This window comes from Odontesthes bonariensis, chromosome 13, assembly GCF_027942865.1.
Source record: "Odontesthes bonariensis isolate fOdoBon6 chromosome 13, fOdoBon6.hap1, whole genome shotgun sequence".
Taxonomy (NCBI): Eukaryota; Metazoa; Chordata; class Actinopteri; order Atheriniformes; family Atherinopsidae; genus Odontesthes; species Odontesthes bonariensis.
The window spans coordinates 29,665,198-29,679,880 of NC_134518.1; the positions used below are offsets into that span (position 1 = coordinate 29,665,198).

General features: G+C 37.3%; 1 protein-coding gene across 1 annotated transcript in view; it reads left to right on the plus strand.

Annotated features, from left to right (window-relative positions):
- Positions 1-14,683, plus strand: part of rxfp1 (relaxin family peptide receptor 1) — a 99,968-nt gene that overhangs the window by 8,521 nt on the left and 76,764 nt on the right. The window contains exon 2 of the mRNA XM_075481882.1: positions 2,677-2,814. Within this exon, the coding sequence (XP_075337997.1) occupies positions 2,677-2,814 (138 nt within the window). The remainder of the gene's footprint in view (positions 1-2,676; positions 2,815-14,683) is intronic.

The following is a 14,683-nucleotide window of genomic DNA, read 5'->3' on the forward strand; positions in this document are numbered from 1 at the left end:
TTAGAAACTGTGCCATCAATTTGTGGTTCCACCCTTTTTATACACCAAAGTGGCCTCTCTTCATCCCATGCCTGCTCACAGCATAGCATATTTACAGATATTGCAGATCATGCCCTATAGAAGGAACAAAAACTTTCATGTCTATGCAGATTTATTTGCAGAAAGTGATGAGTCCCTATTTGGACACTTTAGGCTACCAAGAGCTGTTCTCATGGACCTTTGCAATAGTTTGGAGCCAGGACTGCGAAGCTGTACACAACGTTCCAACTCTGTTCCACCACATGTGCAGGTTCTCTCGACTTTGGGTTTTTCGGCCACTGGAACATTTCAGCAGGAGCTGGGAGACAGGATGGGCATGTGACAGCTGCGCTCTCCTGCAAGTCATGGAACTAATAAATCAACAAGCCATACAATAAATAATGTTTCCACATACAGCTGAGGAAAAAGTTACTGTCAAGATGGGATTTAATTCTATTGCTGGTCTTCCACACCATCGGTGCAATAGACTGCTCACACGTGTGCGTTAAAGCCCACTTTCCAGATCCATTCCCATACCTTAACCACAAGCAGTATCACTCCATAAATGTCCAACTCATTGGTGACTCCCAGAACCACCTAATGAATGCAGTCTCCCACTTCCCAGGAGGAGCACACAACTCTTCTTACAATCCATTGCAACTGAAGAGATAGAATTTATTTTTTTTACTGCAAAAAAAAGAAGGGAAAATAAAAAGTGTGTGTTTTTTTATTTGAAAAATATCCATAAGTGACATGCTTGTGACACACAGACAGTGTGTCACAAATGAATATAGAATAAAGTGGAATGCCCAAAGAGAAAAGCCAATGATATCGAAGAAAGTTTGATAAAACTGAATTGTTTTTCTTCAGTCTTGTATGCAATACCCATAAATCATAAGTCACATCATAAGTAGGTCATACAGTCTCTCAGGCTCTGAACAGATTAATAGTTAATTAACTTATAATATTTTGTATACGGAACACTTAATAATGTGTACATGGCACGAGAAAAAACAGAATGATTGTGTTTACTTGACCAAAAGCAGACTTTCACGGTTTATGGCCAACTGAAGTCGTAAAAAAATAGAGCTCCTCAAAACCAGACGAACACACCTAGGTAAAGCTGTTGGGGGATGAATCACTCTTCATGTAAACGTTCAACTAGACTAAGATGGGGCTAGGAACTCTTTACTTGCTCCAAAGTTCGATCTTTTTGTAAAATACACTAAAGTGTAAGTGTATGATACTGCAGCTGAAAAGAGCTGCTCTGCTTCACATAGATTTCTGTTTCTTTTCTCAGACAGCTAAACGAGCCACACATTTCTTCCTGAAAACTGGAGCACTTATGACTGTGTCAACTTGCTGTTGCTTAAAGCACAACGTTTTTAATAGCTGCAGTGTCATCTGACATACTCACGCTCCCTCCGAGGTGAATACAGCATCTATCTGAACTCGGCTACAATTACACATATGCTGATGTCCCACAGAGAGCGATGAAAGTGGCGGAAGGTGTTGTATGTTTTCTCATAATTTGATTCCGCTCCCATGCATGTTAATAAATATAAGTATAGTCGTCCAATAATAGGGCCCAGTTGAGCTGTAAGAAAAGCTCAATCCAGCTTGCATCAAAACTACTCTTTGCTGTTACATCAAATGTTTTGCAGCATTTGGACTCAACATTTTTACATCTAAACTGAGAATGTATTTACACTGAAGTCACTGCTTTAATGTTATCGACTTTAAAATGGATGAAGGGATCCCAGTGCTCTGTTTGAGTCCTTGGTAATTTGGCAGATTTTTTTTTTTTTTCAATATGGCTTTTGCTACAGTTGTGAGATGAAAAAAAAACTCTGTGTGAATCCTGCACATGTACAGCCATGCACATGAAATTCTTGCCATGTTGAATAGGTCACAAAGATGCCATCAAAAGCCCACAACTGTGTCACTCCAAAGCAAAACAGCGGGGTGCAGGACTGAGACCCGAAGTCAAAAGCTGTAGGATTTCAGCCCTGTGGCGCTCCAGGGCAATTGTAGGCAGGGAATGTGCATAATTAATGGTTAGTGTAGTCAAAACTATGTAACTTTAAGATATGTCAAGTTTTTCTCACAAATGATGACAAATTGGGACAAGAGAGCTAACAGGCTAAGGGGGACAACATTTTCTCAGTGTGGGTTTTTGAAGTGATAAATCAATTGCCAAACTATTCATTGTCTCATAGGCAATGTGAAGAATCATAAACCATGCCATGTTCTAAATTTAGTGCCAGTGCGGGAGTAGATTCCACTGTGTAATCTGCAGCTTTATTGTCATTGGACTGTCTGCTGAATTCTAAAACAGATAAGACTGTGGCTTATGAATGTGGAATTCAAGAACCGGTTTGAAACTAGTGAAGGAATAATTACCATCCATCTTGAATGAAGAACTTTGTGTTTCATTTGCTGCATTTTTGCTGCTTTCTGTTTATTCTTGATCTCTGCATAGTTTATACTCTGAGGGACAACAGCAGCCAGACAAACTTTGACGAAATTCGGCTCAAACAAAAGCTGCTCATAGAGTCCACAAAAATGTAAATTATGACACTCACAGTCAACACACTTGACTTGAAATTCTTGACAATGACTCTTGGAAAATTCTTGGAACTTTTGCTTTGTTTATAGCGCTTAATACAACAGAGGAGAAGGTGACATGCCCGCTTGGATATTTCCCATGTGGCAACCTGACCGTTTGCCTCCCTCAGCTCCTGCACTGCAACGGCATCGATGACTGTGGAAATCAAGCGGATGAGGAAAACTGTGGTGAGTAATTCTTTCAACTTGCAGTGGTGTTAATATGATCATATGCTAATGGTTTAATGTTTAGGTATGATAAGTGTTAATATACACAGTAAATGTGTTGTGGAAGTAACTGAAGAAAGTATCCATCGATTATTCTATTGACATTTAACAATTATTCCTGACTTAAAAGTCAAATCATTGCTTTCCTTTTAAGTTGACAAGTAGAGAGTTTTTTGTCATTAATAACCAAAAACAAATCCATTTCAAAGTTTAAACAAGAATGAATGAAGACTTGTAATTACTGCACCTGAACACTGTCGCAATTTAAAAACTTTCCATCTTTGAAACTTGTGGGGAAATTTAACAATTGTGTATTTGATGCTCTCACAAAAAGAACAAACATTACTGAATGCATGTCTGTTTTTTGCCCATGGACATCCTTTATGCATCCTTTGTCCGGTTTCTATTTGCACGTCTGCAACATGGCACTTAGGGAAAAAATAAAACATCATTCCCTGAACTCTAAAGAAAGATCAATAGCCTACTGAAAATCAATGGAAACAAAGTTGCAGCAGTAATCAGTTGGTATTGATAGTACCACTTAAAACCACTGGATTAGTTGACCTCTCAAAATGAGCCCACAGAGAGTGTGCTACTTGCAAGTTCTTCGGACTTGTAAAAGAGATTATCAATAAAAATGTAAGTCTATGATAGTTTCGACAGTGTGAAGTGCATAATGACAGCATCTATGGATGAAAAAAAGAATAAATATTTGCTTGATCTTTGGCACAAAACTGTAAGCTCAAACTTTGCTAAGAAATATAAAAAAGAACCTGATGGATATTGACAGTAATTTTCTCTGATAAGAGGACTCACAGTTTTCAGAGTGGTGGCAGGGGAGGAATATTCCAGTGTAGTAACAATCCAAAGGGCACTGCCAAAATCACACTATAATCTGTAAAGAAGAAAATAGTACATTTTTGACTTGGTCAAGTACATTGCCTGAATGTCATTAAAAACATGGAGTATTGTAAAAACGTGAAGAATTACAGCTATATGTGCTAAAAATAGCCAAAGGTGGGTGTATTGCTGTGTGTAATGACTGCTGCTCTTGTGTTTTCGGATAACCATGGTGATGCAACTCAGTTTGAGAAAATCCCTGCTGCATCCCTTTGCCACTCTTTTAAATGTCAAGTGTAGTGAATGTAGGGTGTGGTAATTTAGGTCAATCTTTTGTGTTATGTTGTATTTTGAATATATAATTGGATTTTAAGACCGATTTCTATATACTATAAATGGGGTGTGAAGTTGCTCTTTGCCTTGTGCCACATTAATGACACACTTGATATCAAGATATACAAAGAATAACTCTGACGGATAAAGCTATCAAACAAGGGACACGTCATAAAGCAAGTGGTTTCCTTTGAAATTTGCACATTCTCAGTGGTCTCAGTGTTGTACTTCTGAGTCCTGCAGGGTGCTGGTGCAATAAAGCTGCAAAGCTCAGTGCTGACCTCAACCTGACCTAGACTCCTCAGCAAAGACTCAGAACCTGCTGCCCCTACAAAGATTAAATTGGAAGGATATTGTAAGGATGCATAAAATTAAAAGAAATAGACAAACATTGTAGTGGTACAAGCAGACTGCATTTTTTTCTCTCAAAATTCTAATAATTTCTCTCTTCTGTCGAAACACCATACCGGCTGAGACTTATAATGTATCCTGAATATTATTTCTATATCTATTTCTTTTTTTGTCTCACCTGTTAAATTCTGCCTTTTACAGATTTGTGGGTTTGTCTTTGTTTTTTAGTTGCAAACACTTCTTGTTATAACACTTATCGTGGTACTCAACCCTGTGCAGGAATCTAATGTACTTCAGAAGACATGTGCAATTTTTGTAAATGACAAATTATGAATAAATAAAAAATAGTGCAGAAGGATGAAGCCAAATTATATTGTACCCTCACAGTTAGCTGAAGCAGCATCTTTATAACCTGAATGTAGCTTGCACTCATCATAACAGTTATTGTTAACACAATGTGATGATGCACAGAATCCTTGATCTAAAAAGTAATGCATCAAACTGATGGTCTTTCAGTCTTTCAGCCTCTGAAAAACCCTGAAAACAGGCTTATGCACAACTGATTTCCTGAATATAGCTTCAGAAGACAATCATCAATCATGACAGCCTATAAACCAGCCGTCATATTATACTAAATGATTTTTTTCCTACTTACTTCTTTCCTCACCCCCGCCTACATTTAGTTATTTTACAGGGAAGAATGATGGTCTGTATGTGTTCAGTAAATGCTTGTGGGTCAGTTTGGATGATTTCACAGCTTTTTATGTTGTAGCATATGATATTGGTCCAGGCAGGCTCACACAGTGACTGCTTGCTCACCAGTTAGTGGTCCATTTGTCCCCGTGGTGCTTTTGTTCCAGTTTTTCTATGAAAATCGCCCATTGTTGCACGCCTGCTCTCACTCTTTTTCTGTTTCAGCAACACAATTCATTCTCATTCTTTACAATGAACATTACAGCTGGAAAGTAACTAAGGTGCCCTCAGCTATTGAGGGCATTAAGAGTCTGAATATTGTTAATCTGCTTTAACAGTTTGTGTGTGGCTGCACTGCCCTCGCTTTGAACGCTTGCTGCTCTGCACCTGTTGGGCAGGATTCCTAAATGCCATCCAGGCTGGATATTGACTAACACAGACAGAGGCAGCTTCTCCCTCTTTTGTAACCTTATCATTTGTTCATTCATAATACTGATCCATTTACTTTTATTCTAGCAACATGAGAACTAATTTGCTTTATACTTTAACATGCACTATAAGGTCACAATTTTGTTATACCTGCTCAGCCAAATGAGAAAAAAGTTCTTCTCACTATGGTACATTTGCTAGAACCGAGACTGCACTCAGTTGCAGCGTTATTTCATCAGATCTCATTAGATTAGAATTGTACATAATAGCCTGGGCACTCAGCTTGTGACTTCTTGTTGATGGCCTCAAAATAACTTCAAAATGTTTTGATAGACTAAGCTGTCGTGACACTATCTTGCAGAGAGCAGGGGAAAAGCTGGTACTTCATGTGCTTCTTTTATCAAATCCTGATGTCTCAACATCCTGTTTGAATCTAAATATGTATATAAAAAATCTCAAATGCTTACATATGGAATAATTGGCCTCCTGATAACTTGTACCTTTGAAATAAACATTGATGACATGATATATAAACCTGTCTGCCTCCCTCATGCATTTTGAACTTGAAGGCTTCAGGCACACTGACTTATATATCTATACTAGCAACAGGGTGGCCGCGGGTCCTTAAAAAGTCTTAAAAAGTCGTAAATCAATTTTCCTGAAAATAAGACTTTAAAAAGTATTAAATTGTCTTAAATTCAGATTGCATGGGTCTTAAATATTCAGTGTTTCCCACACAGACTAATTCGTGGCGGTGCGCCACAGATTCAACACCGGCCGCCACATATTGTGTTTCGTTATTATTATTTTCTTTTTAACGCTATTTAAAAAAATACTCGTATTCGTTAAGCTGCATTTCCTTTCCCTGCTCTCCCTCCGTCTCTGTCAGTCACGCGTCTCTCTCGCATAACCTACACACACACACACACACACACACACACACACACACACACACACACACACAGCCCCTCCCCTCCGTGCACACCGCGTGTGTCTCCATCAGCGATATCATCCCTGGAAGCGTGGAAGCTTGCTAGCTTCAGCGTCGCGTTAGATTAGCTCAACCGAAAGAAGACGGCTGGCGAAATTCACGAAAGGTTGGCATCACGTGCACCTTTTATAAAATCACACATTAAAAAGTCCTATAAAAATATTTTATATTTTGAATACAAAGTTGTCCCGTCCCGACCCATAGCAAACAAGCGATTACGCCTTCTTTATAAAGTTAACTAGTCGCAAGTTTGCCGTTAAAAAAAAAAAAGATGTAGTTGGGTTGTCGAGGTCAAAACACTAGCAAATGTGAATCAAATAAAGTAGTTTTTTTAAACTCTTACACTGAATGTTTGCTGCTTCAATCCAGATGAGTATTGAAAAATATTTTCCGCGATTGAAAAAGAGACGTGCGTGTTGAGGATGAGGACCAGCCTGAACCGGAGGTATCAGTCTGAAACAGCTGAACAGTCCGACCAGTGTAATTAGCTATGTTATTCATTTGTTTACAATGATGATGTGAATATTAATACATTAAAGTTCTGTGTGACCAATTATTAACGAAGGAATTATTTTGAAGAATTTTTATTTTGTACCCCCCCCCCCCCCCCCCCACCACACATTGCCACATCTGTGGGAAACACTGATATTTGTGTATTTTTCTTTTTGCTCTAAAGGAACAGTATTTTTTTTTAAATATATTTACTTGATTTTATAAGCATTTGTTCATGGGACTTAAATGTTCTGAAAATATTGTAATAAATTTAATTTAGGACAGTGATGACATTTTTGTGATCTTTTCGCATGACACACATTTAGTCGATGTTCTTAAACTCAACAGTCATTTGTCATTTTACCATACTGTCAATGTGTTTACTTGGAAATACTTGGTATTTCCATCGTACGTTTGGTCTTGGTCTTAAAAAGTCTTAAATTTAACTTGTTTATACCTGTATACACCCTGTAGCAAGTAAGAAAATATCCAGTGATAAGAGTTCCAACAGAGGAGAATGCCCGCTTGGATATTTCCCATGTGGCAACCTGACCGTTTGCCTCACTCAGCTCCTGCACTGCAGCGGCATCGATGACTGTGGAAAAGATGAACCCTCTGAGACTAAGTGGTTAGCTCTTAAATTAAATGACACTGGATTAAAAATTTGACTGACAAGTTAACTCAAAAGTTTAGTTTTGTTCTTTTACATTTCCATTACCCTTTTTTCCTTTTGGAAACGGCTCACCTGATCTCAAAACTCTAGATCCAGCTCAGTCTCACCTGAGAGCACATAATAGCAAGGTTTTTCCACGGTGAAAAAACATAGTAGTGTCACTATAAAGGCTCAAAATTTTTTGCTGTTTTCTGAAGAGCAGCGTTCACGCAATGTGAACGTTTTTTCTCATCTCTAAACCTAACTATGTCTTTTATGAATAACCACACATATTTTTTAATCATTAAACCGGACCTTGTTTTTTTTTTTTTTTATGTAACTGTGTAATTGTTTATACCATACCCTTCTCTTAAGTATGTAATCCCAACCATTTTGAAATAAATCAGGAGTAAAATCAATGTAGAAAAGTGAAAGAATTTTAGGAAATGTGGGTTCAGATGGGGATCAAATGAAGGTAATTCGTTAGATTTAGAACATACAGTTAAAGGGATACATGCTGTTTTTTTGTTTTTGTTTTCTTTGGCAAAAAGTATTTTGGTCAGAGCACTCTCAGTTTAGAGAATGAGAATCTGGAAGGAATTCTGATGGAGAGCCAAACTGATAGCTACTCAGAACTGGGCCACCTAAAGAGCAATATTTCCGCCATCTAAAACAACTCAAACCTCTAAAATTTCATAGTATCTTTAAAGGAATGGTACATTTTAGATTTTTACATCGTATTACTTGTGCATCACACATTTACAGGGGCCTTGTGAGTGTGAGTGACAAAATCTAATTAAAAACAACCTAAATATCCCTTTTATAGCCCAGCTATTAAATGTTTTGGAATGAGACTATGTTTCTAAACCCTCTTAATATTGGGTTACTCAAGGTAACCAGGTTGCTCAACTTGAAGACTGAGTGTCAAAGGAAAAAAAACAGACAATTAAGTTTCACAACAGGAGTAAACAGAAGAAGTTTGGAATTCTATTCATCTGCCAGGCAGACAGATCCATCGTGCATGTGGTTGAGCTACCAGATTGTAAAACACCCTTTTTCTGTCATTACACATTAGGCTCAAGACGGTGCTTTCTTGAATATACTATTTTGGTGGTGTTCCAAAGATTTCAAGTGTGCAGAAATACATCTCTCTAAGTCACAAACAGCTGCTGAAGATTATAGCCTTCCTCAAAGATGTAAGAGCTACAAAATACTTAAAGACTGTGCATGGTGCACGTGTGATGAATAGTTCAAACTCAACAAGCACAGAACTTACGAGGGAAATGGGAGAGCCGGATATCAGGATTAAGTTGCCTTTTTTATCTTTTGCTGTCAGTGTGAGGAGGAAATGTGATTTCCTGCTGAGTTGATATCTCTTGCCGTAGCACTAATGATATGTGCCCTTGCTTGCTTTGCTGACTGCACAGGTTACTGCAGAGCAGAGAATTGAGAATCAAAATCCTTCAGTCAATATCAGGTGTTGTTCTATTTGTGGGTCACTGCCAACATCATATCATATTGGAGCCATGTTTTGTGTTGTTTACAAATGAAAAATCAATCAATTTGGGACAAAAGCCTGTTGCAGTTTCCGAAACGGTAGACTTGAAAATTTGACATGCAGGTCCCTCCCTCTCTGCTGCAATTTAGCTCTGCTTTTATACTGTGCTCAGGCAAGATAGTAATCACAAGTGTAGAGGCCAAAAACATGGATAGGAAATGGATAAAATACAAAAAAAGGAGTATACACCACACAGTTTGAACATTTTACATAAATGTAACTCGTAAACTCGTGTTGACCTTAAAGCCATTACATGCATATTTTGAGATGAAGATGGTTTAGTAAAGATTGAAATACTTTTAGCCCTGAAATATATGCATTGATATCCTCAATGGATGAATAGCATCCTGTAGCTGTATGATTTGTGTAAACGGTGCCCCAGTGTGAAATGGAAATTATATCTATGCAAATATGAAAAAGTCTTTACTTTCAAGCAGTTGTGTTTGTACGTAATTCACAGGGAATTAATAATATTTTACATACCGTGAACAGAATCAGATGAACTCCTACCTAACAGTGGATGCACAGTCTGCATGACACTTTCATTTAAAAGTTGTCTCAGTTATTTGTGCGACTTAGAGTAAAGTATATGTGAGGATGTCGTACATTCTGTTTCTGTTGACGTTGTAGCCTGATGTCTAGATAAGAACATACTGCACAGTAGATGACTCATAACTACAAATACATACAAGTTATATCCTGACAACAAATGTCTGAAGGTAGGGGGGCTATTATCAGGCTACAGAAAGAAGCAAAACTGCACAGTCTGTAATTGAAGCAGCTTTGTAAAGCCAAAGGGAAAATATGGTGCTGTAATTGTCTCTGTATCTGTATTTTTCTGCAACAGAGAATGAGTCATAAGTTCAAAGTCTGTACCTTACCACAACCACTGCTAACTTGGGCTGACATTATTTTCCAATGAGATCTTATCAGTCTTAGTATAAATGGTACAAGCCAACTGCAGCAGTTGCTACGTTAAAGGAAAAGGAAAATCTGGTCAGCAATAGAGCTAATTCAGCTGTAAAACTGATCATGATATTGTGTAGATGTGATGGACTCAAATATAAGGTGAGCATCAAACCAACAACACTGCTTAACAGCAGCCTTATGGGCCTTCCTTTTTCCCCAGAAGTCAGAACTGAGAAGGGTAAACCAGTGTGATGAAGCCTCCACAAGTTGTCTGCAGTGTGGTGTGTCCCTCTGGCAGCTTGTTGTTTTGTGTGGTGTGCTGCATACACCTCCAAGCTTCCATTCACATCACTAATACTCACCAGACTTTCAAAGAATCCATCTTGTGTTGCCAGGTAACACAAGGCATTTGTACAAAAAGTTAGAAAACTGTTGAGGGTCAGGTTACTGGCCAAATTAGGTGTTGTAAGCTTTTTTGCACACTGAAGTGCCATTTCAATATGCTTAGAGACAGAAGTTTGATAGTAACATTGATATGTGTACATCACCAGGAGACAGGAGCTAAAATGAACTATTTCAGAAAGAATGTACTGAGATGTGTAGAAGCAATGCACCGTGTGAGACAAATGATGTGGTTTGTACACATCACAGCATAAAATAAATATTGGAGTGGATGTCCAAAATAACATTATGAACCTGTAAATGAGCCCAACATGGGCTCTTCAATCCTTTCAGGTCTGGCTGCTTCCTACATCTTGAACACTGCACACTGGTGTTTACTCAAGCTTTCACTTTTGCTCTCCTAATCTTTTTTAGCCCTTTTTCTATGTCTTTTTCTATTCATTTATTCCTGTTGTGTAAACTGTTCAGGGGGAGGCAATTGTTTTTCATGACTCAAGGTTGTTTTCTTCACTAACTTTCTCCTGAACGTTTGAGACTTGAGTCATACATAGCATACGCGTAGGTGGGATGTACAGAAACGGTGATTTGCATTTGTTAGGGACTCCTCTTGACTGTGATTGGTCATATCAGTTTTGAAGGACTGGATGTATTCTTACAAAATGCATTACAATATATAGCAGGAACCAAAGGATTTTTTTATTTATTTTTTTGCCTGTCTCTTCTTTTGGTTTTCTCATTTGTCATTCCCAGGATAGAATCACAGCTCATTCTATCCTGGGAAAAAAGCAAAAAGTAAATACAACCCCAAATAAGAAAAATGCTGTACATAAAAACAAGGATATATATACTTTGTGATTAGTTTTTTTCTCTCATTAATTTTGTTTTATTTGTTAATATACAAAATGTTATTTATTATAAATGATTCAAGCATGAATCACGCTTGCTTCTGTGAAAGTAGCATTAATGCAAAAAAGGTAAAAACATCATCTTCTTTAGGGGCCTTCATGCATTTTTCAACAAGTATGTGCCAAACCACATTCTGCACTCAATACTGAGGGAGAGGGAGAACGTGGGTATTGCTAATGGAACGACTTGCCTGCAATCCTGACCTGTTCCCAACAGAGAATTTGTGGAGAATTTCAAAACGAAAAATGCAAAGATGACCCATACTGTTACATAGCGTAACATGTGTTTGCAGAAAGCATGGGTGAGAATAATAACTGAAATGCATCATTGCTTGGTTTTCTCAGTGCTAGAACGGCTTTTAAATGCTGTGAGAAAGAATGGGAACATTGTAAAGTGATGAAAGCTTTACTGTGCTGTTTTTAGAATGTGTTGCTGAAATCAAGGAATGTATGTTATTTTTACAAATTAGATTAAGTTAATGAGGAATATATATATATATATATATATATAAATAGAAAATTTAAGTAAATGTCAAGTGTGAAAATATTCCTGCATTTTCTTTGTCCATACTATCTCGTTTTTTGTAATTTAGGGTGGTAGAAATGACTAGTTTCAACTTTAATTCAATTAAAGTTGACAATTAAGTTCGCTGCCATGTGTAGTTGGAACTTGATGGCCAGATCAGTTCATTGAATGTGAATGGCTGGATAGGGAAATTGTGTTAAGATATATCAGTGCAACAATTTAAAGAAGATTGGGATGAGTTGTGTCGGCCCCCACCTAAGAAACCCTACAAAAAAGTAATTGGCTTATTTATTTATTTATTTTGCATAACTTAGTCCAGTCCTAGAATTAAGAGCACATGGAGGGTGAAAGTGAGCAAAACAAAACAAAAAAAAAAAAGAATAAATAAAAAAACATCCAAAAAACAGAATCTAATAAACTATAGCCTCTATTTATTTATTTATTTATACAATTTATACCACTTAGTAATGTGAAATAATTGTGTAAAGTACTGCTGTGAAACTGGGGGAAACAGAGGTGGCCTTAGCATTATACTTCTCTTTCTGTCCATCTTCTCACCTGTTTCATCTTGGCCTCGGTCCTCCTCTCTCCCTGTGTGCTGTCACCCAAAAGCCAAATATAAGAACCAAACAAGACTTCAAATCTAATCAGAAGAATAGATTGATCCATTGATCCATTCTGGTTATGAACTTCTGACCTGTAAGTTGGTGTTACAAAGACCTTATGAACAGGCACAACCATTTCAAACATCCCTATGTCCCCCAATGTTCCAATATCATTGTGATGATGTAACTTTTTTTTTTTTTTTTACACAGCTTTCCTCATCTGCTTTTGTTTTTTCATTAATGGACACTATGCTGTTTTTTGAACATAGAAGCTGGCCTGTCATTTCACTATTAATCAAAAATTAAATATTTCATCTGGATTGTTGCACTGGAATAAAAAAGTCTGCCTGACGTACATGATTTAAAAAAAAATAATAATAATAATCATTCTTCAGGACCAGTGAATGAGTCTAAGATGCTTTTATAATCATTGAGCATAAGAAAAATAAGAAGATTCTCTTCAGCTATTACAGCACACACATCCCAAAAATTCTATCAAAGGGCTTCTATTCTAGAAAATGAGGGCATGCGAATATTTGGGAAACCAGGACGAACTCCCAGGTTGTCTTTCCTCCAGTAAATTAAGTATGATCAACAGAGCATACTTATGTAACATAAGAATGTCCTGTTGATTTCTTCCGCTGGCATTCAAATTAAAATAACATGAGTGAAGAAATTATCTCCCTTCTGTCACAGTTTCTAAGCTCCTGATGGTGTTGCCTCCTTGGAAGAACTATCGTATGATTTCAGGCACAAAACTTAAGATACACGTTTCTTTTTGATGATTAAAAAAAACCACATTCAGGTGTTACTTGAATTCAGCTTTATTCAGGTGCAAACTATAAGTAAATTTGACCCTAAAAATTTCAATGTTGTATGAAGTTCTTTAAAGGTGCATTATTGCTGCTTTGACTAAAGTGACTTAATTTTAGGTTGGACATTTATATCACACTCTGTATTCATCCCCTCTCCATTTAATGTTCTCATGTGTGCATAACGACACAAAATATCATTCTATCTGAAGAGAAGCTCTATAGTATTCCCTTTTTTAATGTGATGAAATTACAGTAAAGTATTTTGTCAGTGAGTGTAAAAGGTGTAATTCAAACACTGAAGGTTGTCTGTATGATCAGATTGCTAAATCTGAAGTGTATACAGCTATATTTAGTGAGAATCTTACAAATAGAGAGGCCATACTTTGCTTCTCAATATTACCGCTTCATATTGTTCACAGCTGAGCAGTAATCCCAGTTTATAAACTTCATCATCTCAAAATAAGCTGAAATAATCAAAAGTTGTGACTCATCTACCTAGATGCACTTCAAAAAAGTCTACGCATCAGTGTCAGCTCTAATTTTCCTCTACCACAGTCCTTAAATCACCTTGGACTATTTTAGTGAATGACTGAAATCTAAGTCACCTGGGAGCTTGTGCAGAAGTTGGAAGAAAAAAGGGAACTGAGCCTGCGACACAAATGAGAGAGGGAATACATTGGTGCAGTTTAAGTAGTACATGCAAATTTACCGTATGCATATTTAGTAAGCGTAAAAGTCAAAGACCAGCAGTAACCTATTCTATTGTGGCCTGATACTGTCCAGATTCTGGCTTTGAATTTGAGAAACTGTCTGAGTGGTTTAGACGGAAAAAGCAGCAGAGACTCAAATGGTGAATGTCATTTTAAAGGAAGGTATGATGTGCGTCGCTACATCAGTATTATATGTGCACATGAAGACGCGGTGATAATAAAAAAGGTTTGGCATAAAAGACGGCAAACAATGCTTTGCATAATGAAATGAAATAGAAAAAAGACCCTTAAGGAGTTGAATGACAGGATTCCTTAGGTAAAGCTTATGGATGCTTTGAAAGGATCGAGGTCATCCACAAAGCTTGATGAAGGTTTATGGAAATTCTTTGTTCTGGATATGCAGCAGTTCTCTGCCGTGTACAGTGGTTATGATGTGATGAGGTTAGTCACAACGGTCGCATTTCAGACCCTCATTCAGTCTTGACCCTCATTCTTAAAGTTCTTAAAGTACATCCCAGAACCTGTACCTTTTCAAACTTTATTTTTACTTAAGAAGTTGAATCCCTATTTCTGCTTTGATTGTTTTGGGGTTTTTTTAAACTAGGGTATACACAGCTAA